Source organism: Cricetulus griseus, chromosome 6, assembly GCF_003668045.3.
Source record: "Cricetulus griseus strain 17A/GY chromosome 6, alternate assembly CriGri-PICRH-1.0, whole genome shotgun sequence".
Taxonomy (NCBI): Eukaryota; Metazoa; Chordata; class Mammalia; order Rodentia; family Cricetidae; genus Cricetulus; species Cricetulus griseus.
In genome coordinates, this window is record NC_048599.1 from 52,696,839 (window position 1) to 52,722,647 (window position 25,809).

Here is a 25,809-nt window from a genome sequence, read left to right on the forward strand (position 1 = left end):
TTAGACTCCTTGACTTACATGACCCACCCCAAATATCTAACTGCTGGACATTTCATTTCATTGGTATCCTTTTGTTTCTCCTGATCTTTCCTGTGTCCTGGAATAACCCAAAACAGTTTATAAACAGTTATACAACATAATGTTTAGACAACACTAACCTTGTCTACTATGGAGTAGGGCCCTGTATGGGATAATTTCCTTCCTTACTTTAATTAAAAATAGATTTTTTATTTTATTTTATTTTTGCAATCTATTCTTAGTACAGTTTCCCTCCCCCCCAACTCCTCTCAGATCCTCCACACATCCTGGGATAATTTTCTTATGTGAGATAAATCCTGAGACTAGAAGAGGTTCTTTGACCTTATAGAAAGCCAGCAGTTCAAGGGAGAAATGAAACGTGTAATTCTTGTTAGAAAGTTAGGGTGAATCTTTATTTAGAAGAGAAATAGTTGATATCTGCATAGTTATTGGCCACTACATTTGAAAATTAAAATCTGCTTCTTTTGTTTAGTAGATATCTTAGTAGTTTTCTAATCAAATGTGTTGTGCAGTGAAGAGGAATATTTGAAACATGGAAAATATACAAGTTTCATCTGTTTAGTAGGCCGAATTCCGACATTGGTTTGTGTCGTCTTGTATGTAAGGTAACATGTCTGTAGTGTTCTTCCTCCTTTACAAGAGCATATCGTGAATTGTGGGAGGTCCAGTTCAGTGGGCAGTGGTTTGTACTGGATCTTAGTCCTGTCTCCAATCAAATATTTTTCTTTCCTCACAGACAAACTTTCCAGAAATGATGAACAGATATAAGCAACTCTTGACCTATATTCGGAGTGCAGTAACCAGGAACTATTCTGAAAAGTCCATTAATTCTATCCTTGATTATATCTCCACTTCTAAACAGGTTAGACTGGAGTTTTTCCTCATCAGCTGTCATTGTGTTATTTAAAGTAAGAGTTCTGTGGGTTTGGGGTGTTGCTGCTGCGATAGTTGCTTTTCTTTTTGAGACCATCTCATATAGCACAGCTGGCATCGTAACTAGCTGTGGTCAAGGGTGGCCCTGGGCTCCTAGACCTTCCCGCTTTGCCTCCCAAGTGCTGGTAGACAGGCATGTGCCACCATGGCTGCCAAGACTTTTTTTTTTTTTTTTTTTAAAGAAAAGGTCTAGTTAATAATTACTAGTGTGCTTAAAAGCAGTGTGTTCCATTTCCTTGATTCTGTTACTAATTAACATTTAAAGGTAATAAGTCTAATCTAATCTCTTTTAATAGTATCTTTAGATATTACCTGTAAGTAACTCAGGCAGACCTGTATTCAGTTCAGATTCCATTTGCCTATCATAGTTCTGTTTTTGATGAAATTGTGTCTGCATCTGAAGTGCATTGAGCATGCTAAACAAGTTTTGTTCCCATTGAAGCTGCACCCCCAGTCTTCCCTTAGCAGTTGGGGGTGTTAAATACTGAACATCAGTCACAAATTGTGATATTTAATTAGATTAAATTCCTTGAGAAGAATTAGTCCTGTGACAGTATCAATAGGTGCTCTGCAATCAATTGTACAAGCAAGATAGCGCACACCTTTAATCCCGGCACTCGGGAGGCAGAGGCAGGCAGATGTCTGAGAATTCAAATCCAACCTGGTCTACAGAACGAGTTCCAGGACAGCCTCCAAAACAATACAGAGAAACCCTGTCTCAAAAAAAAAAAAAAAAAGAAAGAAAGAAAGAAAAGAAGTTGGGCTGGAGAAATGGCTTAGCGGTTAAGAGCACTGACTGTTCTTCCAGAGGTCCTGAGTTCAATTCCCAGCAACCACATGGTGGCTCACAACCACCTTGAATGAGATCAATCTGGTGCCCTCTGCTGGCATGTGGGCAGAAGACTGTATACATAATAAATAAATAAATAAAATCTTTAAAAAAAAAAAAAAAAAGGCTGGTCCGTGGTGGCGCACGCCTTTAATCCCAGCACTCAGGAGGCAGAGTCAGGGGGATCTCTGTAAGTTCGAGACCAGCCTGGTTTACAAGAGCTAGTTCCAGGACAGCCTCCAAAGCCACAGGGAAGCCCTGTCTCGAAAAAAAAACAAAAAAAAAATCACCAAAGATACATGGTGATAGCTGATAAAGGGAGGTGGCCAAGGGAGATTGGTTCTTCTGGAATATGGTGCTTAACAAAAGCAATGGAGGTTTTATATATTTCATTGATAAAGGGAGGTGGTAAGGGAGATTGGATCTTCTAGAATGTGGTGGTTAACAAAAGCAATGGTGGTTTTATATATTTCATTCCTTTTTTTTTTTTCTTTTAAACTTTCTTACCCTCTGGTATTGAACACAAGATATTCTCTATATCATTTAGTATCTCTTTTTGTACTCCTGACCAGTGTTCTCAGAATTAGCCTCATCACCCCCCCAACACACACACACACACACTTGTCTCTTTCTTTCTTGAGATAGTTTATTGTATTTTCCCATCTAAATAGGCAGATTAAGGCAATAGTCTTGTAACTTTTTAAAGATACTTATTTATTACATATACAGTATTCTGGATTACAGATTTACAGTATTTTATTATAGATGATTGTGAGACCCATGTGGTTGCTGGGAATTGAACTCAGGGCCTCTGGAAGAGCAGCCAGTGCTCTTAACCTCTGAGACACCTCCCCAGCCCATAGCCTTGTAACTTAATAGCAGTAGTTCTAGTATAAGTTACATGTGACGATTCTGCTGTATAATGAGACCAGTCTGGCTGGTGGCACATGCCTGTGATTCCAGGACTTGACAGGTAGGGACAGTAGGAATAAGAAAGAGTTCAAGGCCATCCTCAGGAACAAGGTGAGTTTAAGACTGTGCTGGACTGCATGAGACACTGTTTCTAAATAAATAACACTAAATTAAGTGGGGGAATATTTTTTCGCTACTTACAAAACAAGTATCATAAAAACATTTTTGGTACTGTGTTTATAAGTATACCAGATGTTAGAGGACTAGAATTGAATAATTTTAAAGCTTGAAGGTTGTATTCTTCTGTATGCTGTCATCTGAAAGCTTTTTGCCTTTGAAAGGCCAAGTAACTCTTGTGTGGGTGGCATTCTACCTTATTTTATGCTGTCAATAATCCTTAGTAAATATATTGGCAGCCTTTTCTGGGGAGACAGTCAGACTCCCCTGCTCTCCTGGTTTTCTTTCCTCTCTGTTATGTAGTGATTCAGGGATCCAGATACCAAGAGCAAAGCTGCGAATAGAAGAGGGTTAACAGAGAAGCTTAAGGTGGTTTAAAACAATGCTTTTTATGGGAGGAAAAGTACACTCAGATTAGTGAATTGGTAGTGATTAAACCACCATCTAAAATTACAATAGACTTTTTCCTCCATCCAACTCCAAGGTTGCCCTGTGACTTAAAGCTCTGCCATGCAGTTAATTGTCTAATCACATTTTGACAGAAAAATAAGACTATACTAAGACATTCATGAGATGTGGTGGCTCTCAGCTGTAATCCCTCAATGAAGAGGATAAGGTGAACTTCGTCACCACCAGCCTGGTCTCTCAGTTTGCTTAGTGTTTCCTCTATAGAAAGTTATAAAGGCTGAGTAAATAAAATGTGTGTATACTTAGTAAAAAAAAGAAAAACAAAAACAGAGTATCATTCTGTTGAAATAAAATGAGTGATTAGGTTCAGAAAGACAAACCTGATTATTATGGCATTAGGATTTATGTCCAGGTAATGTCCAGAAAGTATATTTCTTGGGTTTACAAAGCAAACAAAAACATATTAGCAGTTATAAACATGGTCTCTTATGTTTTGGACTATAGATGACATTTGGTAAGAAACAAATTGTGTATCTCAAATGTATTAAAGTTCAAAGATGCACTTTTAGTTTGTTCAAATTAACTTTATTAACAGGTACAAATTTGCTGTTTACAATTATAGAATTCTGATTTTTTATGTCAGATGGATTTACTGCAGGAATTTTATGAAACAACACTGGAAGCTTTGAAAGATGCTAAGAATGATAGACTGTGGTTTAAGACAAACACAAAGGTAACATTTGCGTTTGTTCCTCCTTTTGAATAGTGGGTGGGTGCCTTGAATAAAGTGTCCTACGCATATATAATACCTCATGCTAAAAGCATTTGATCTTAATTATTGTATTTTACAGCTTGGAAAATTATATTTAGAGCGAGAAGAATATGGAAAGCTTCAAAAAATTTTGCGCCAGTTACATCAGTCTTGTCAGGTAACGTTTCCTTATTTTTTTGCTCAATATTTCATTAAGATAAAACCGTGAAATAATAGTATTCAGTTAATTTAGGAATGTTTCTGTTCAAGCAGCCATCCCAAAAATTAAATTTCAAGAAATAAGTTTTTAAAAGACCATGAGTTCAAGGCCAGTCTGGGCTGTATAAGGAGGCTTTGCTTGGGGTGAAGGTTATTTTTTCTGAGTTCTGCTCTTGTCTGAATCATTGATTCTCAACCTTCCAAATGCTGTGACCCTTCAATACAGTTCCTCATGTTGTGGTGAACCAACCATAAAATTATTTTCATTGCTACTTCATAACTGTAATTTTGCTGCTCTTACAAATTGTGATGTAAATATGATAGGTAGAATATTAATAGGTGACCCCAGTCATTCAATTCCACCCTGTGGACAGAGGTTTCTGTGCCTCCAGGTCCTGTAGCCCTTTAGTTCCAAATAAATACACAGAGGCTTATATTGAATCCAAACTGTTTGGCTGATGGCTCAGGCTTCTTATTGTCTAGCTCTCTCTTAATTATTAACACATAACTATTAATCTATATATTTCCACATGGCCTTATATTACTGGAGAATGCCTGGGTCTCCTATCTTCCTGGTAGCTACATGGCGTCTCTCTGGTAACTGCTCCCTGCCTTTCCTCTTCCCAGAATTCTCCTAGTCTGGTAGCCCCACCTATACTTCCTGCCTAGCTACTGGCCAATCAGCATTTATTCATCAACCAATAAGAGAAACAGCATGCAGAAGGACATCCCCCATCACCACCCATGTTGTTGTGACCCACAGGTTGAGAACCACTGATCCACATGCTTATTTCAATTCTTACCCTTTATGGAATAAGGTATAGTTATCAGTGAGCAAATAAGTCTCTTCTACTCTGTAGTACATTTGTACTGTGTAATAATATGTAGTAAACTTTGGTATTTTCTTATTTGCTCTAAGAATATAGGGGAGGAATTTTTTATAAGTATTTAAAAAATATTTTATATTCTCATGAAAGTCATTTGTAGCATTACTCTCAGATATAATTTGGAGTGATGGTGTATATGTCTACAATCCAATATAGCAGTTGTATATTCTAATGTGTCTAATATAAGAGAAATTATGTTAAGACAGATGCATGGTAATCTGGTTATAATTTATTTGTGAATAACTAAACTACATTTTAAGTTCAGTGACTCGAACAATAAATTTGGTTTAGTGTTTTTTGTTTAGTAATATTTATAGCTATATTACTATAGGCCATATACTACCTCAAGCTCACATTTGGAAAGCATCTTTTAGGGTCACCATGTGAGATCCTTGGCATACTAAAGAAAGATTGAAATGAGAAAGTTTGGCATATTTTTATTTCCCTAGATGCACTCAGAAAATGCATCTTGATTGACTATATATATTTAAAGCAATTGTGAGGATTTAAGGGAGACAATTAGTATATCTCCTAGCTAAAAATATAAAACTACATTGATTGTTTTAATTACATTTAAATGTACATGTCACATAGTACACATTGAGATCAGAGAGCAACTTGTGGGAATTGCTTCTCTTCTCGACCATGTGAAGGAAGGACAGCTTGACAGCAAGGGCCTTCCAACATCAAATTTTAATGCATGGGTCTGGGGAGTGGCTCAGTAAATAAGAATGCTTTTGTTAAGTTGGCAGGGAGACACAAATTTAGATCCACAGCACCCACTGATAAAGGTCAGTATGGCCATGCATGCCTATAACCCCAATACTGGGAACAGGGGCAGAGTATGACTGCTAGGACTTTCTGGCCACCAGCCTAACTGAAGGCAGAAAATGATATGACACCTGGTGTTCTTCTGACCTACACACAGGAATGCACAACCATACACATATGGCAACACACACAGTTTTTCTCAAGTAAGTGAATGAATGAATGCCTTTTTCTTTGAGTGAATATTTTATACATATAAAAACTTCGAAAGCTTTTTCCCTATCCAGTAACAATATAGGAAAAGAATGTGGAGGTTCCTTTGGTAGCTATACAATTAGCCATGACACAGTAAAATGTGTAATACATTCTACACAGAGAGGATATAAGGTTCCCAGTTTAATGCTAATAAAAATTACTCAGTTGTCCTTGCGTTCTGTCTTGTCTAAAATACTTGTTTTCCTAGACTGATGATGGAGAAGATGACCTGAAAAAAGGTACCCAGTTATTAGAAATCTATGCTTTGGAGATTCAAATGTACACAGCACAGAAGAACAACAAAAAGCTTAAAGCACTCTATGAGCAATCACTTCACATCAAGTCTGCCATCCCTCACCCACTGATCATGGGTGTCATCAGAGGCAAGTTTGGAGGTTGCAAAGAGTAGGAAGGAAGATACCAGGAGTCAGTGCATGGGACTGTGTGGTTCTTAGGTTGTTTCTGTTTTACTGACAGTAAATTTAAAGTATGAAAATCATAAAGTGATCTGTTGGAAATTAGCACAGGTCCTTGTCCTGAGAGGGTCACAGTAGTAAAGGTACTATTTAGAAAAGTTATTGGTGTAACACTCCTGATTTGTACTGACACCAAAGATTACTTCCTAGTCAGTAGAAGTGGTAAAGATTTGCAGTAACAGCTGGTATTCAGTGAACTTGATTTCTAGGATGAAGGTATAAACCTTGGGCATACCCTGACTGCAGCCATGCAGAATATACAGTTAAACTCTAGGGTTACTGTGGCTGCTGCCATTCAGGACATACTATTAAACCAGGAATGCATGGGGGCTACCAATGCAGTTGCCTCCAGTTAATCTTATTGCTGAGCTGAAAATGTTCCTTTTTCTCATGTTTTATTCTTTGCAGAATGTGGTGGTAAAATGCACTTGAGAGAAGGCGAATTTGAAAAGGCACATACTGATTTTTTTGAAGCTTTCAAGAATTATGATGAATCAGGAAGCCCAAGACGAACCACTTGTTTAAAATATTTGGTCTTAGCCAATATGCTAATGAAATCAGGAATAAATCCTTTTGACTCACAAGAGGTATGTCTACTTTTCTCATTTCTCTTATTAGTTGATTACCTTTTGGGAACTAAGAGGTACTCTTTCAGTACGTGTACATAATTTTAGTTTTGTTTCTCTTTGTTAGGCCAAGCCGTATAAAAATGATCCAGAAATTCTAGCAATGACAAATTTAGTAAGGTAAGATTTCTGTTTCCCTGCAGACTTGTTTAAAGCAGCTCAAATGGGGAAGGACAGACAACAGCAAAGAATAGTTGATGGACAGCTTCTGGTTTTTGGTACATTTGTGTAAAAGGCACAAACGTTCGTGTCCTTTTATCTTTTGAAGCCATTGTGCTGTTTCTGTTAGTCACAAACTATGTATAAAGTCTCATTTGCTTTGTTGTTTTGTTTTATGTTTGTTTTTCCTTGTTTCTAGTATAGGAGAGTGAACCCAGTTGCCAAGGTTGGCCTTGAACTTGTAATCCTATTGCTTTGGCCTCTTTCAAGCCTATACCACCAAGCCCAGCTTGGTTTTCTGTTTTGTTTTATTCACTTATGTTTTCTGTTTGTTCTCTTTTTAACCATGTGTTTGTGTATATGACATATTTGACAATTTTAACTAATAGTAAATGTCTTAAAACTTTGTTTCTCAATATTAATACTGCTGCCTACCTTAAGTCTAAAATAAATTGTGAATTGATCCAAGATAAACCAAACATTTTCAGTAATAAGAAGCATAAAAAGCATACTTTTTTAATGACAAGGTAAAATGACATTAAAAAACAAAAATTGTTTAGGGCAAGGCATAGTGCTACTACATACCTTTAATCCCAGCATTTGGGAGAATCTCTGTGATTTTGAGGTCAGGCTCACTGCAGAGTGAGTTCCAAGCCAGCTGGGGTTACATAGTGAGACCTTGCCTCAGAAATAGAAAAAGAAACCTTAATTGTAGTCATAGGTTTAAAAAAAAAAAAATCAAGTGTTTGGGAGAAATTTTGCTATAAATACCTTACATTGCTACATTAATCAACATATTCTTCCATTGCTTGCATTTTAAATTTATTTAAATGTTGAATGAAATTTGCTTTAATTGTGACAGAGCCCTTCTCCAATCTTTTTTTTCAAGTAGTTTAATTTATATATATTATATAAATTAATTATATAATTACATTATCTTGAGCTGATTTGACTACAAATTAACATTTAAAATATGTTTAATATTAAGATTACTTTTTTTGTTTGTTTTTCCAGGTAGGATTTCTTTGTGTAGTCCTGGCTGTCCTGGAACTCCGCTCTGTAGGCCTTGAACTCATTGAGATCCACCTGTCTCTGCCTCCTGAGTAACTGGGATTAAATGTGTGTGCCACCACCAACTGGCAAGAATACTTTTAAAATATTTTGTTCAGCATTGGCTTCCTAAATAGTAAAAGTTTTAATTAGAAATTAATGTTATATAAATCAGTTAAGTATAATAAAATACATTAAAGAATTGCTTTAGCACACCTTTACAGAGTAATAATTATGCTGTATTTATTATGTCTCATTACCCCAGTAAATCATCTGTAGTGGAACTCAAAAAGTTATTGTAATGATGCACTTTTACCCAAGCAAGTAAATAAAAATAAAATCTACTTAATGGGAAAATCTCTTCTAGTTAAAATATAGGTGTATGTAAGATAAAATATACATGCATTGTTTTCACTACTTGAAAATACCTCCTGTTGTGCATTACAGTGTATTGACAGGTAAAAAAGTAATACTTCCTAATTTTATCTTCCTAGTCAGTTGCCAGCAGACTAGAGGAAAATATTTGCTGTTGAAGCACTTGAATCACCTGCCCCTAACATGAAGTTACATTGCGACCCAACAGATGGAAGCACAGCAGAGGGCGTGCAGAATGGTTGATGATATGTCTTACATATAAAGCACACAGTGGTGCCATATCCAGAAGGTTGGCTTCTTCCTTCTCAGCACCTTTAGCAACCCCATAGTGTCTTACACAGTTGTTTCAGAGTAGGTGCCACATTCCCTAAGGTGAATTATAGACATAAATCAGCCTTTGGCCTTCTGCAACTGGGGGTTCCATCACTGTGTCCTCTGTATGTGCGCATTTGGCATTCCTGTCACTGTGTTTCTGCTAGATAGGATGGTGGATTTTTAAGGCTAGAAAAATTTGAGAATCAGGCCTTTTGAAAAGTTTTTGCAGTTGCTGGTAGCTTTCTAGAAGATGAAAATTAGGAAGCTCTATTTTCTGTATCTGCTTCAGAAAGGATATGCTGTCTTATTTGAAAGCTAAAGCAGGTTCCTTTGTTGGATAATGTGCATGAAACATGGTTTTTTTCATTAAGAACAGTTAGGATCAGAAATTCACAATTTAATTGAAAACAAAATACACATTTTATTGTCAACTTTAAATAAAACAAAGATTTGAGATTATCTTAAATTACTGATGTATCTGTATAACATCCCCTCCCCAAACAAAAAGATTCATTTACTCTTTCCTTTAGAAAACAAAAAGGCTTTAAACTTTTGGGGGGGATTTGTTTATTTAGTGTTGGAGATGGTTTTTTGGGGGAGCTGTGTATGTGTGTATTTAATTTTGACTTCTGTGACAGAAACAATAAAACTTGCGTTCTTGCATATAAAGATTGGGAAGTAGACTCTGGATTATGATATGATATATTACTTTATATGTGGCAACATTTATACTTCTTTTTCTTAGTGCCTATCAGAATAATGACATCACTGAATTTGAAAAGATTCTGAAAACAAATCACAGCAACATCATGGATGATCCATTCATAAGAGAACACATTGAAGGTATGTTGATGGCAGCCTTAATTCTGTTCCATTGTTTGACGTTGTCAAGTATATGCTTCTTAATGGAGTTACACGGAATTAAATTGCCATAGCAGAGGACAGAAGCATTTCTAAGTGCTTCCATGGTATATGAAACTGTTGTCTAAATCATTAGCAAACTTCATATGAATACCAGGTCTGTGCATGGCACTTGGTGTACCTTTTTATTCTAATGTAAATATTGCTGTTGTTTAATTATCGAAGCTTAGATCCATACCTAATTTTTAAGGTTTGTCAAAAAGCTGTGAAAATACACTGCTACCCATAAATGACGATGAGATAGATGAGTTTCCTCCAGAGCATACGGTATCCTTGGCATTCTGTGTTGGGCAGGGCCTCTGACAGCTCTAGTGCTCCCATCTGTTGAGGGCCAGGCTGTGGTGGCCCATGCTTTTAATCCTAGAACTCAGGAGGCAGAAGCAGGTGGATCTCTTGAGTTCAAGGCCAGCCAGGCTATACAGAGAAACTCTTTCTCGAAAACAAACTTAATAACTATTAAAGGTGCTTAAGTGACTGCCGGGATCAATCTACAAAATATTTAAATGTCAAATGCATCAGAAAATTTTGAAGAAGACGTCAGCAGAAGTAATGCAATTATTCTCTACTTTGCATTTTTTTTTCATTCAATAGATTTTTATTTCTTTTTTGAGCCTGGAGTGGTACTGTACTTTCTAAGTACAGAAAAATATAAAAGCATTATCTGTGAACTCCAGTCTAGTCACAAAATTATTTTGAAAAGATAGTTGTGTGTGAGGAACTGTATGTGAACCAGACATAGAGACATGCCCCTTTAATCCAGCACTAAGAAGGAAGAGGCATCTCTGTGAGTTCCAGGACAACTATGGCTACAAAGTGAAGATTATGTATGGGAATTAATGGAAGTTTAAATTGTAATGCACTAGATTGTGGGAGCTCTAGGACAAATAATTCAGCTTGTGTGAGCCAGAACTGCTCAATGTGTTAAATGTTAAGGAAAATGTTGAACAGTGGATGTTGAGAACAGTTGCAACATGAACATAATCAGAGAACCAGAAACTGGGAGAGAGAGCCTCTAATCAGACTGCTTTTGCCACACCTGGGTTTTAAAAACATAAACACCTGTGTCTTCACAAAGCACAATGGTTTGAGAAGGTAGATTGTATAGTCAACTAACATGGCTTGTACTTATATGGGTTATAAAGACACTCACAATGTTATTTTTCTCTTTGTCTTTCAGAGCTTTTAAGAAACATCAGAACACAAGTGCTCATAAAGTTAATTAAGCCTTATACAAGAATACATATTCCTTTTATTTCTAAGGTATTTATGGACTTTAGTGTTTATGATTTGTGTCTACAGTTACAGTAGATCTATCTTTCATTTTTAAAAGTGACTAACTTGAACTTGTAACATTTTTTTCAGTAGACTATAACTTTAGGGCTTCACTTTAGAAAGATTTTTGAAACATGGGTTTCATGTTGCCCAATCTAACTATTGTGTGTGTGTGTGTGTGTGTGTGTGTGTGTGTGTGTACTCATGTAACAATGTATAACTGAGGGTGATCTTGAACTCCTAATCCTCTTGCCTGCCTTCCAAGTGCCAAGTTACAGGTTTAAGCCACCATGCCTAGCCAAAGCTTTAAATTTAATGTGAATTTTTCAATCTTATTTAGTGGAAATTGTTTTAAGTTTAATGTATGAGAGAAATTACAAATCACTCCATTTCTAAGATTCCCTTATTCTTAGGCAGAAAAGAGTGAAGTGTTAATAAAGGTCAGTCCTAACCACTGCAAGCATAGAGGAAGCCGGGAGCCCCACAAGTTAGAAGAGCCCTTGAGAGCATAGCTCAGTACAGAGCACTTGCCTGCCGTGAACAGGTTCATGGTACTTTAGTCTCCAGCACCAAAGGGGAAAAAGGTGGCAGAATTATCCTTTATCATGCTCGGATTCTACAAGATATTCTGATGTGATAATCACTTTTTAAAGACCTCAAGCCAAGTCTGGAATTGTAAATCTAATCCCAGTTTTTTAGGAAGTTAAGGTAGGAGGATTATAAATTCGAGGCCCAACTTGGCTACATGGTAAGTTTAAGCCAGCCTGGCTATCTTACTGAAAATATATCTTAAATGTGAAAAGAGGTATAGTTCATACACAAGACAGGGGTTCAGTGCCCAGGATCATCCCCCCCCCAAAAAAAATTCTTTTCTTATTGCAATTCAGTAAGAGGGCACTTGCCCTGGGGGATGGGGGGGGCTGGATTAAATCTTCATCATGGTAAAGAAGGAAAAAAATTAGTGTTTCCTTTCAGTGGTATACATTAAAGCCAAATGATTCTATAGCATCATGAAGTCTTTTTAAGTGTTAACTAGTCTAATTACATTATATAATGAGATCTTTTGTCTTAGGAGCTAAACATAGATGTAGCTGATGTGGAAAGCTTGCTGGTGCAGTGCATACTGGATAAGTAAGTACTTTGCTGCTTTTTATTTTTATAGTGTATGTCTGGTATGTGCGTATGAGTACAGGTGCCTTTGGAGACTATAAGAGGGCATTAGAGCCTCTAGAGCTAGAATTTCAGATGGTTGTGATGGGGGAAGTCCTACTGTTTTATCATAAATCTATATATTTTATAAAACTTATCTTATTGGACGCCTTATTGGCGTCCCTCCTTGCTGGTGGATCACATTGCGCTGCTGATCAACAATCAATAAGATAAACATAAACAGAAGTACTTCCCCATCACTACTTCGTATATGTTCTCGTATTGGTTGATGAATAAAACACTGAGGCTGGTGGTCAATAGGGTACTAAGATAGATGGGTCTAGGAGATGAGAATTCTGGGAAGTGTGGCCAGACAGAGTCACCATGCTGCCGGAGGAGTAACACCATGCTCTTCCTCCGGTTAATAATTAATAATTAAGATAGAGCTGGCCAATAAAAAACCCTAGTCATTGGCCAAAAGTTTCATAATTAATATAGCGTCTGTATGTTCATATGGGGCTCAAGGGCTGTGGGACCTGCCAGTCCAGAAAACTCAAGCCACTGAGCATCTGTGTTAGGAATTAAACTCAGGTCCTCTGGAAGAGCACCAAGTACTTTTAACCACTGACCCCACTTTCCAGGCCCCTTGGCAAATTTTTAAAATTGTAATATGTTGGGAGCTCTCTTAGTTACTTTTCTGTTTGCATGATAAAACACCAAGAGTAAGACTAACTTAGAAAGGAAAGCATTTTAATTGGACTATGGTTTCGGAGAATAAAGAGGCCATGATGGTAGAGCAAAGGCAAAGCTGAGAAATCACACTTTTATTGGCAAGTAGGAAGCAGAAAGAGACTCTGGAAATGTCTCTAGTCTTTTGAAACCTAAAGCCTACCCTGTGACACACTCTCTAATCCTTCCCAAACAGTTCCACCAACTGGGGACCAAATATTCAATGTATGAGCTTTTGGGGACCACTCTCTTTCAAACGGCCCAGTAACTGCAGATTTTGGACCATGATGGCAAGGATAGCAACTCAATTGTTGATTTATCATTTTAAAAAAACGACAAACAAACAAAAAACACTTGTGGCTATGATTTTTCTAATAGAGGATATATGTGTGATTTTTTTCATTTGTAAATGAATGACCATAGTAAACACATGATCCTTGGAAAGGTTCTAAGTCATTTTTCAGACAGATTTCTCATTTGATATATGACTTACATACTGCTAAGAAATTATTTACTGGGCCAGTGACATGGCTCAGCAAGATAAAGCACTCAGAGCGTAACTCTAACACCCTGAGATAGATCCTAAGACCCCATGGTGAAAGAAAGAAGCAGCTCCCAAAAGTTGTACTCTTACCTTCACACGAATGATGTGGCATATACATCACTTTTTGTTTTCCCCCAAGACAGAGTTTATTTGTCTAACAGTCCTGGGTGGCCTGGAACTTGCTCTGTAGACCAGGCTGGCCTGGAATTCATTGAGGTCTGCCTCCTGAGCACTGGAATTAAAGGGGTGCACCACCACCGCCCAGACACATTTTTTTTATTTATTTATTTTTCTGGATAGTTTTTCTTTCTGTTATTTATTTATTTGTTTATTTATTTATTTGGGGTCTCACTGTGTAGCTCTGGCTGGCCTGGAATTTACTATTGTAGACCAGGCTGTCTGCCTCTGCCTCCCAAGTGTTGGGTTTAAAGATGAGTGCCACTGTGTCCAGCCTAGAGGGTGTAAGCACTGTGTGTTACACAACAGTTTTAATGGTATTAAAAGCAGTGTGCTTTGAAAGCATGGCCAGTGTCAGAACTTTTCATGATGTAAATAACAGTCTGGTGAAAAATGATAAAGCTGACATCTGGTGTCTTTTTAAGAATTGAATAAGGCAATATAGTTTAAAACTAATACTGGAGTCACTCATTACAAGTAGGCAAATGGGTGGCATGTTGTGTGTATTGGTTGGTGGTGTGGTGTTCTGTGAAATGTGCTTAGCGGAGATGGCTAGAAACCTTGTTTTCTTATTTGGTTCCAGCACTATTCATGGCCGAATTGATCAAGTCAACCAACTCCTTGAACTGGATCATCAGAAGAGGGGTGGTGCCCGATACACTGCACTAGATAAATGGACCAACCAACTAAATTCTCTGAACCAAGCTGTGGTCAGTAAACTGGCTTAATGGAGAACAAGCTTTGCAGGCGTGCTTAAGGCATCAGTGCAGAGATGTGATCCTTAAGGACTGGAAAGGCAAAACTCCTGTGGGTTGGTGTGTCATGAGAGTGATTGGAGTTATGGCAGAAGTGCTTTTTTTGATCAACTGGTTTGTGTTTTGCTGCTGCATTTATCCCAAGAAAAACAGCTTTAATCTCCAGAAGAAAACCAAAACACCATGGGATTTATGCTGTGTTGACATCTTGCCCTAAACATACAACACCGTAATAATCTATCATGGGCAACATGACCAGAATGAAGAATTTTGTCATGATTTTAAACACACTGACACACTACCGTTGGTTAAATTTAAACATGTTGTTCCTGCAGAAATTCTCTCACAAATAACCTGCAATAACTTGAAATTCATACCCTTTTGAACACTTCCTTTTCTCGTGTGTAAATGAAAACGTTTGCTGCATTTTGCAAAATGTCAATTCTCCAAAAATGTGTCCGTCTATTTCTGTACTTGCAGCTAGTAAAGGTTAGATGACCCATACTCGCAGTGGCACACTGTCACCTAGGGCTCAAGCAGCATAATAAACAGTGCAGCTCAGAAATTGTAGTTTGGTTCTTGATGTGTTTTTATTACATTTGGGGTTGCTCTTTTGTTTTTAGTACCTTAGAACTTTCAGATTATTTTATCTTCAATTAAGATTTAAAAGCCTGAAAGCAAGTTAGTTATGTGCTTCCAGGTTTTTAAAAAGTGTTTATTGATAAAGTAAGAATTACTTTCTAACAGAGCCCTTGCATAGCACTTATTTTGACAGTGATACTTTAAAGAATTAAGATTTTTTTTTTTTTTAAGAATGGTATTTCTTTTAAAAAGAGTATGTATTAACTCTCAAGAATGTCACTTTAAACAAATATGCCAGAACATAGACAGCGAAGTGAATGTTACCTGCATAGTGACCATGCTAGAAGGTTATTTTCTAATGTCAGCCACCAACTATTGCCCAAAGCCTCTTGGATTTGCTCTTTCTGAATTGCAGTCAAAGTTAATTTAAGTAATGCGCTACTAACTTTGTGTTTGTACCTTGTTTGAAAAGAGTATTAACAAACTTGTCTGTCTTCAAAAATACCACTTTCAAAAAAATAACTAAATTTAGATAATACAGAAAGTATGCAGCTGGCTTTGAAAGCAATCCCAAAATAATTTTCAAGTATTTTGTGCAGTGGCAGTGTAGTTAAGAGTGAACTGTGGCCTTCCATGGTGACAGAATTCAGCTCATTTGAATGTATTCAGTTTGGGATGTATTCCTTATTTTTTTTAAGTTCACATTATCATATAGTGTCAAAAGAAGGAACTAAGATTAACATAATGTCCTTGGTTTTTCTCTTGCTCATTATGTAAACAGTGAGTGGCAGTGCAGAAGGAAGGCTGTGTGACTGGAGTGGCAACCAAGAATTTTGATCATTAAATCAGATTTTATAAACAGTAGAAAGAGCATGGACTTAAAACAAGGCATGCTTATTTGGTTTTGTCAAAATTTTACGAAAATATGTGATATATATTTATACTAAAACTATATAATCCTTAGATTTAGGAAAGCAGTCAGTTAATGTCTAGCAGAATAAAGCAGTATTAAATACAGATATAAGTTGGAAATTGTAGAAAACCGTGACAGAAGACAAAAGACAAAATGTCAATGGTAGGGAATAAAGAGTTTAAGATATTCTGAAAGTATGTGTATTTTCTTCTCTTCCACATAATCATTTGTGAAAAGAATGCTCACATTTTTACAGAAGTGATACTAATTAGGATTTATTTTTCCAGTACAATTTGGAGACCCTTTGTTACCCAAATAAAAATGACAAGTTTCCGTGCCTGTATCAGGTGTGTGCATGTGACAACCAGAACTCTAAGGATCTCAGTGATATATGCTGTCCAGCTCCTGAACTGCCCCATTTTCTATAGTCTTCGCTGCTCACAACAGTGTGCCTTAGTTTCTAGAAGTCAGTATGCTTGTTATCCTGTGGGAAGCTGGGCTAACTGTGTAATGACACCCAGAGCTGTATTATAAACATACCTCCATGCAGGTGCATCTGTGTCTGGGACTCTACTTCCTGTATTATACCCACAACATGGGTAGTAGTCTAACTCAAATCAATATTTTCTTTTCTGAAATAGTTTTCCATGCATCATATTTCATAGAGTTGGAATCTCACTGTTTTACTTTGATCTCATTTCTGTTTAATTCCTAAATGTGGTTGAATACTCCACACCAGTCAGAGGCATCTACACAAGGTATCTGTAGCAGTCTGGGTTATCTATAGCAATCTGAGATGTCTATAGCAGCCTAGAGTATCTACAGTGGTCTGAGGTTTCCACTACAAGAGCTGATTTCTCTTTTTTCTCTTGCTCTTAAATTAGCACAAAATTGTTTATTCTCACATCTTAATTTAACATAACTTTTTCATAGGAGAATAGCTTTTCTAAGCACATAAATCCCTCTGATTGAGCTGGGAGTCTGGTTTCACAGTGTGGTAGTTGAAGTAAAGCCCCTTTCCTTGGGCTGCTGGTGATGTAGTATGCTGTTGGTTACTTTATAAAACATGTCTGTCCCTGGCTAAAAACACCAGTTTTGGTATTTAAAAAACCAAAGTGGTAGTTCTCTTAATAATTTGCTGAGTGGTGGTGGGTCGACGCCTTTAATCCCAGCACTTGGGAAGCAGAGGCAGGTGGATCTCTGTGAGTTCAGGGCCAGCGGTGATCTATAAGAGCTAGTTCCAGGACAGGCTCTAAAGCTACAGAGATACCCTGTCTTGACTACAGTTCCCCAGTAAACACTGGTGAGCGCACACTGGTGAGTAGAGAAACAGAACCATGCTAATCTTTACTAAAGCCTTTTAAAATTAATTCTTTAAGGTTAAACTTGGGTTTCAATTATGTAGGTCTTTAAAATGAGAGTTTACAGTATAAAACAAAGTTTGGCTTTGTTCTTTCCATGGGACTTTTGGCTGTAAAATGTCTAACATTCTTGTCTGTCCCCCACCCCCACCCCAACTAAGATCTCGAATTGGCCTGGCCTTCCCGCTGCAGCACCAGTCCTGGTTCCCCAACATTTTGAAAGGAACACTGAGCTAAGATACAGGACAAAAATAAGATTTTAAATTAGCTATCAGATGTCAAGCCTCAGAACATAAGTTACAAGGCAAATTTGAGGCTAGCCTGGGTTACAGAGTGGAACTACCTGAAACCAAAATAAATAAAAGTAAAAAAAGCAAGTCCAGAAAATCTCAGGTGCCTTTATTTCAGAATCAGAGGAACCTAGGTCACTGAGTGAGGACAGCCTTCTTCATGAAAGAGCTACAAATCCCCTTCCCATTGTAATAGCTTTTATTTTCAAAGCATCTGCCACACACCCTAGTCAGGTTTAAGCAATGGACATGGGACAGAAAACTAATGTGGTCTAGGAAGTGACTTGTATTTCCAGAAATCTGCTCCTTCAGTGTGCATGCTACTCAGAGACAGTTCTTTACCTGTCACAGAGGCCTAGAGTTGTCAACTATCTTTTAAAGATTCTCAGTTATTCCATGTTTTCATACAATACTAAAAAAAGTAATTTATAGAGAACCATGGTTAAATTTTTCTAAGACATTACCTAAAAACAGATTTTAAGATTTGGAAACAAGTCACCAAGTTCTCACTGTTCAGGAAATATTTAGCATCAACAATAGATACAATAGTCCAGTTAAACCTGTAGTGCTTAATATCATAACCTAGACACTGCACAGTGGTTCTAAGCTGGGAACACTGTGTGCCTACTCGTAAAAGTCACTTACACCAAGACACAGATAGATACATTAAGAAGAGCCCTGAAACCTAAAAGACAACAAGAAGGTCCTTAAGAATAAAAGAAAACTTTCCATCTTGTTTACACAAATGTCTAGCCTCTAGAGTAATGGGCAGGCACCACCATGCACAGTCTAAAGCTATGTTTTGTTTCTTGCTGTGACCCTCTCTCTGGCTGGCTTGCAATGGGGCTTGTTGAGATTTTTTTTTTTTTTAAGTTTGATCAACTCATGAAAGCATCAAGAGTTTTAGCATGTTTATTTCTCAAACCAAGACAGAGTGTTGAGTGGAAAATCAAGAGTTTTACATTTATGCTGATATCACTGAGTGGGAGGAAGTAGGTGACTAGGAACACAGCAGAGGATGGAATTAGAAGACCCACAAGTCAACACTTGAGAATCAACCCATGTGCAGGACACTCAAGATGTGTGGCATGCTTAGGTGCCAGAGGTTTTTTAGCTCCTCTGAAATACAAGTGGTATAATCTGCTTCCTACCAAGCCTCTGTTGCACTCTTTGTCACAGTAACACAGTGACCTTAGGCTGCACAAGAGATAAGTTTGACTAAGTATTCCAACGTGCACTTCTGAAAATAACTCATGTTTGGAGAATGTTTCTCAGAAAGTAGTGCTAAGATGTTTAGTCCCTTGGTTTGAAGATAAGAATTTTCTTTTTTAGGATTACTTCTAGCCCTGACATGTTATTGGAGACATTGGCCTCCACAGCCAGTTGTTGAATTATCTATCCTGGTTCCACTCATGTTGCAAACAAAAGTCTCTTAGGAGCTACTCCTGTGTGAGGGTATTCCCAAGCAGAGAATACAAGGAAAGAAGTAGAGGAACATGTACTCTCCCAAGTCCCTAGTGTGGTTGTGTATATGGTCATCTTAGGAGCCATGATAGTCAAAAGGAATTTGTTATTCAGACTAATAGTTGTATGATCAAAATAACAGCTAATACCCAAAATCAGTATCATTTTCTGAGTGTCCCAAGATGGAACTTGTAGGTTAGCAACTTATTTTCACACCGTGATGGGTGGTGTTGACCATCAGCCTAGCGAGAGTGCACATACATATATAGCCTAGTTTTCTGTTTGTCAACTTAATACAAGCTAGACTCATTTGGTAAGAGAGACTCTGAACTGAGAAAATGTCTCCATAACCCTAACCATGTAGGCAAATCTGTGGAGTGTTGTCTTGATTGGTGATGCCATCCCCAAGCTTGGTGGTCCTGGGTGCTGTAAGAAAGCAGGTTCAGGCTGGAGAGATGGCTCAGTGGTTAAAAGCACTGGCTGCTCTTCCCCCCACCCCCACCCCTGGTACCCAGGTTCAATCCCAGCACCCACATGGCAGCTCACAGCTGTCTGTAACTCCAATTCCAGGGGATTGTACACCCTCATAGAGACGTACATGCAGACAACACACAAATGCACAGAAAATAAAAGTAGGTCATTAAAAAAAATAAATAAGCATGCTTACCAGGCGGTGGTGGCCCATGCCTTTAGTCCCACCACTTGGTGAATTTCTCTGGCCGAGGCCAGCCTGGTCTACATAGTAAGTTCCAGGACAGTCAGGCTTGTCTCAGAAAAAAAAAAAAAAAGATAGATAGATAGATAGATAGATAGATAGATAGATAGATAGATAGATAGATGAAAAGAGTAAAAGATGGGGGAGAAAGAGAGAAAGAAAAAAAAGGAAGGAAAAGAGAAAGCAGGCCGAGTAATCCATGCACTTCTCCATGGCCTCTGCATGAGCTCCTGCCTCCAAGTTCCTGCCTGGCTTGAGTTCCTACTCTGACTTCTCTCAGTATTGAACTGTTACCTCGAAGTCTAAAGTAAAATAAACCCTTTCCATTTCTAATTGCCTTGAGTCATGGTGTAGATCACAGCCATAGAAACCCTAACTAAGACAATATGTACGCCTGATATTTGGAGCTGTTTTTGTACTTAATAGTTCTGGGCTCCCAACTCTTTATCTTTTAAAGTAATGAATGGAAGTTTATAAGTTTTTCTGGAAGCCTATTTAAAGTTTTGTGTCGTGACTGGGGTTCTGAAGAGTTATTTTGTAGGCAAGTGTAGAGTATCTGCTGTGCATGATTGGCTAGCAAAGGGTTGACCCTTAAACGTTGCCATTCCCTTTCTCAACTATGTGGCCTTCATCTCACAAGCAGTTAGAAAAGGAAGCCCAAGTTCTGCAGTGCAGAAGGGAACATGCTTTCTCTGCACCTTGCACTGGTGTTCTCATAGGCATTCACTGAGTGCTACTGTGTGCCGGGGACTGTCCTGAGGCTCAAGAATGCCAATAGGACAAATTATCCTTTGGCCCAGAGAGCACAGTTCTATGGGGAGAGGCAAATGAGTTCATTTCAGATAGGGAGAAAATTGTCCAAACAAAAGTTGGTTTCACATTTGATTAAAGAAAAGGCTGGATATGCAGCTTTGGGGGTAAGTGCTTCTGAGTTGAGCAGGACAGGACAGATTATGTGTGGTTTATTATTTGAAGTAATGAAGTTTTGTTTTCTGGGGTTTTTTTATGCAATGGGAAACATTTAGAAATGTAAAAGCATTTGAGTTATTATGGGAAGTATGCATGGAGCAAGACAAAGAGACCAGTAGAGACATATTGTAGGAGCTAAAATTTGGATTGCACAGAATCCAGATAGGTCAGCAGGATTTGCCAAATTGATATCATGGGTTATGGAAGCAGGCTATTGGGCTTCTCACTGTGTGACTGACTATTAGATGACATTCAATGAAATGGGAAGACTGAGGATGGATATTTTTTACAAAAGGGGAGGAGCCACCCAAAAACAGTGGATTAAGATTAGGAAAGAGCCTGGTGGTTGTGGCACACGCCTTTTGTCACACACTCAGGAGGCAGAGGCAGGTGGATCTCTGTGAGTTTGAGGCCAGCCTAGTCTACAGAGTAAGTTTCAGGGCTACACAGAGAAACCCTGTCCCCCAAAACCAATCAGTAATCACTGTTATTTTTAATAACTTCAAATTAACAACAGAACTATATATGACTTGTTCTGAAATAACTTTTTCTCTGTGAAAGTACCTACATCCATGCTATATCCACAGCAATGCTGGCCACACACAAAGGAGGGGTAAGGGATTTACCAGGGAAATCTATGTGCTTGCATGTTGGGAGGTGCTTAGGCTGGGGACATTTCTCACAGGTGACACACATGCTTTTCACAATCTTGTTTTCTTTCTACCCGATTTGAAGGAAGTCCTTTTATATTCTAGACATTAACTTCTCTTCTTGCAAAGATTCTCTGAAGCATTGTCATTTATATCCAGGATTAAATGAAAAACTTTAGTTTTGATGTTAAATCGTTCCTGTTTTTCCTTAGCATTGCTCTTTTTGCTCAGGATTGCTTTAGCTATCTGCAGTCTTCTGTACTTCCATATGAATTTTAAGAGGTTTTTTCCTGTTGCTTTGATAAATGGTGTTGAGATAAACACAATGGCCTCACATCTTGTTGAATACAAAGCCAAAATATGCACAGCCAAGTCATGAAAGAATGGCGCAAGATTGCTCTCCTGCAGCAGGCAATGTGAGCATGGTGATTGTTCCCAAAACAATGCTCTCCCCAAACAAGGGAAGGCTGAGGAATTCATCAGAGAAAATCATACATATTCATATGGGGAGGTACTTTGAGGTGGGGATATTCCAACACATGCCCAGTTTGCTTCATAACCCCTCTCCCAACCCCCAGGGTTTCTCTGTGTAGCCTTGGCATCCTAGAACTTCTCTAGGCCAGGCTGGCCTCTAACTCACAGAGATCCACCTATCTCTGCCTTCCGAGTGCTGGGATTAAAGGTGTGCATTACCACCTGAGCAGGAAGGCCATTTTTACAGTTTTAACCCTACCAATCCTTGAGTACCAGGATTCTTTTCATCTTCTGTGTCTTCCTCAATTTATTTGTTTTAAATTTTCGCTGCAGAGGTCTTTCATTCTGTTGGTTAGGTTTATTGCAACATTGTTGCTTTGATTTGAGGTTTGTTTGATTGTTTTTCTGGTTTGTTTCTCAACTTGTTTGTTATTGGAAAGCAACTGGGTTTTATAGGCTGATTTTATATCCTGCTAGTTTGCTGAAAGTGTATATTAAATCTAATAATTTTCTGGGGCCATCTTTCATGTCCCTTAAGTATAGACTCATCTCATCTACAAATACTGATACTTCGATTTCTTCCTTTCCTATGTGTATCCCTTTTATCTCCTCTTTCCGTGTTGTTCTAGCTGGAACTCTACTGAATAATAGGAATGGAGAGGGTGGGCACTCACGATGTAGACCAGAGATCTGCCTGCCTCTGCCTCTCCAGTGCAAGAATTAAAGGTGTGCACCAGCATGCCTGGCTTCCACTCCTTTTTCAGAAAGGTTTTCTTTAAGCGTCATTGTTCATTGTTATAATCTAGACTTCATTTACCAAGTGGCTTGGGGGTTATAGGAATGCTGTTTTGTTATGGGCATTTGAGGCAGGGTTTGCTGTACATCTATGTGTGTTAAGTATATGCACAACTGTATGGAAACACACACCCGCACATACCCGTGAAGGCCAGAAAAGTATATCAGGGCCCTCTCTACTGCTCTTTGTCTATTCCTTTGAGGCAAGGTCTCCCCCTGAAAGTGGAGCTAACTTTTTCTCCAATAGACTGGAGCCCAGCAAGGTCTGGTGGAACTGGAGATTACTGGTGTTCATCAGGAAACCTAGCTTTGGTACATGGGCGCTGGGATCTGACCCCAATCTACACAACTGAGGAGCAACTGCTCTAACTACTGAGCCACCTCTCCAGCCCTTTGTTTGGCTTTTCTGCCACAATACCTTAACTGGAGTAAATGTGCAGGGTGAAAACCAAGGGATTTGGAAATGTGCACGTGTGCATTCCAGAGACTGGGAATCGGTACAAATATAATCCTAGGTATTCTGACTTGGGAGAATGTAAACCAAAGCTGACAGGAGCAACAAAGATTCAAGTAAGTTTCTAAGATTCGGACATGATTTGTCCCCAAACTGTTCATGTGTCCAAAGCTTGGTGGCCCAAGCTACAAAACTGAGACAGTAGAACATTTCAGAAATGTGACTCAATGCAGTCGCCCTAGGAAGACATTAATGCTGGTCACTCAAAATGGGTTGGTCCCCATGGGAATGGATTGATGCATAAGAACACGGGTGACCCTGAGTCTCTCTGGCTTCCAGTCTTTTGGTGTGATTTCTCCTTCTCACATTTGCTTTTCAGCACAATCCACCAAATCACGACACAGTCACAGGGATCACGATCTTGGGTAAGCCTCCAGAAAACTGTGCTAAATAAACTCTTTGGTTAAATACCTAGTCTCAAAAACTATCTCCTAGCAGCAGTAAATGAGCTAATACAAAAGTACCAATCACCAGAAGATCTCTCCACCTCCATCCCCCCTAATGCCTGCTCTCCCCAGGCTCCCGGCTCCCACTCTAACCCCCTTCCCCACCTCCCTGCAACCTGGACTGAAGTATCCCTTTTTATTCAGTTTAATGTAAATACAACAGCTACCCACATGCTTACAAAGTAATGCTGGGAGTACTTGGAGACAATTCCTTTTAGAAAATATTTACTTGGGGGCTGGAGAGATAGCTCACTGACTGCTTTTCCAGAGGACCACTGAGGTTCAAATCCCAGCACCCACATGGCAGCTCAAAGCTGTCTATAACTCCAAGATCTGACACCCTCACACAGACATACATGCAGGCAAAACAAATGCACATAAAATAATAAAAATAAATAAATTATTTTAAAATATTCACTTATTTGTGAGAGAGAGTGCTTGTTATGAGTGCCACAGTGCACATGTTAAGGTAAGGTCTCACTTTCCACCTTGTTGAGGCTAGGTCTTTCTGGTTGTGTATGCTTCTGCTGCACTGAGTACTCTAGGCCAGTTGGCCCTTGAACATCAGCATAAGCCTCCTCCCTCTGCATCCACCTTGCCATTAAGGGGCTGGGATTACAGAATCCCAACAACTACTGCATCCAGCATTTTTATTTATTTATTTATTTATTTTGGCCAGATGATCTTTTATTTAAGCATCTCTCTCTTATTACTTCTTTACTACCCGAGCATTCCACTGCCACACTGTTGATGTCAGCTGTGATGCCCCAAGGGTGGTGGCCATCCACATTGGAACCCTCATACCCAGCAGTACCCAGTATCTCCTTAATATTCTAGAAAGTTCTCTGGGTAAAGACAGTTACCATATCCATCAAGCAGTGTTGGCATTCTCATTAAAAGTGATATTTCCACTGTGTTTAATGATTTCCTGCCTCTTTTTGTCTCTGTGGCTCCTTGATGGCTTCGATGATCTGGGCAGAGGCAGAAGGTATGACCTCAATCTGGGCCTGTCTGTTCTGAATGATCAGGTTCTCTGTAATCCTCAGACCTGCCCAATCATCGATTGTTTTGGCAGTGTCATCACCAGCTGTTTTTGGAGACAGAACCAGGGGACCTGTCCTGGGGGCCAAGGCAGATGTGGTACCATCCTCACCTCCCATACACTTCAGGTATACAACTTGTATGTTATTGGGGTGGAACGTGGGCAGCATGATAGAGGTGACTAGGGACAAATGGACCCAGATTCGGAGCAACCAAAAAAGTTGCACCATAGCATCCAGTACCTCAAAAGTAGCAGCCAGCTTTTCCTATAGGATCCAGGGATCAAATTCAGGCCATCAAGTTTGAACAGCCAACACCTTTACTTGCAGAGCCATATCTTTGGCCCAGTGCAGGTAATTCTAATGGGAACTCCTTTTCTTACCATCAGTAACTGACATATTATATTCTTTGGTCAGGGGTTGGTTTTCAAGACAGGGTTTCTCTGTGTAACAGTTCTGGCTGTCCTGGAACTCACTTTGTAGACCAGGCTGGGCTCAAACTGGCAGAGATCTGCCTGCCTCTGCCTCCTGAGTGCTGGGATTAAAGGTATGCGCCACCACCACCTGGCTGACATTATATTCTTGCATGTGCACATTTACTTTAAATTTATCAGACAACAAGTCTTGAGGTCTTCTCCCTAAATTATTATTCCTAGAATATTGAGACAGTCATGGATAGCCCAGCCTAGCCTCTAATTCACAATCTCCCCTGCCTTTAGGTCCTAAATGCTGGAATAATAGGAACACCACACCAAGTTTTCTCTGCATGCATAAGGGTCAGAAAATTATTCTGCAAATAACATGCCATTAATTAAACACGTAACTCTGGAGTTCCCTGGGATATGGTACAGGCTGATTTTGTGTCAATTT

General features: G+C 38.7%; 1 protein-coding gene and 1 pseudogene across 5 annotated transcripts in view; one reads left to right on the forward strand and one right to left on the reverse strand.

The window, feature by feature from the left end:
* Positions 1-16,554, forward strand: part of Cops2 (COP9 signalosome subunit 2) — a 32,728-nt gene extending 16,174 nt beyond the window's left edge. For 2 of the 5 annotated variants that reach the window (XM_027421941.2, XM_027421943.2), the window contains 10 exons: positions 776-901; positions 3,921-4,031; positions 4,150-4,227; positions 6,387-6,561; positions 7,063-7,241; positions 7,348-7,400; positions 9,925-10,022; positions 11,278-11,360; positions 12,445-12,503; positions 14,555-16,554. In XM_027421941.2, the coding sequence (XP_027277742.1) occupies positions 776-901; positions 3,921-4,031; positions 4,150-4,227; positions 6,387-6,561; positions 7,063-7,241; positions 7,348-7,400; positions 9,925-10,022; positions 11,278-11,360; positions 12,445-12,503; positions 14,555-14,699 (1,107 nt within the window). In that variant the 3' untranslated portion in view covers positions 14,700-16,554. Of the gene's footprint in view, positions 1-511; positions 645-775; positions 902-3,920; positions 4,032-4,149; positions 4,228-6,386; positions 6,562-7,062; positions 7,242-7,347; positions 7,401-9,924; positions 10,023-11,277; positions 11,361-12,444; positions 12,504-14,554 lie in introns of those variants that run through there. The other 3 variants (XM_035446457.1, XM_035446458.1, XM_027421942.2) reach the window with 3 other exon arrangements.
* Positions 16,555-18,513: 1,959 nt separating this feature from the next.
* Positions 18,514-25,310, reverse strand: LOC100762931 (annotated as a pseudogene).
* Positions 25,311-25,809: the final 499 nt, after the last annotated feature.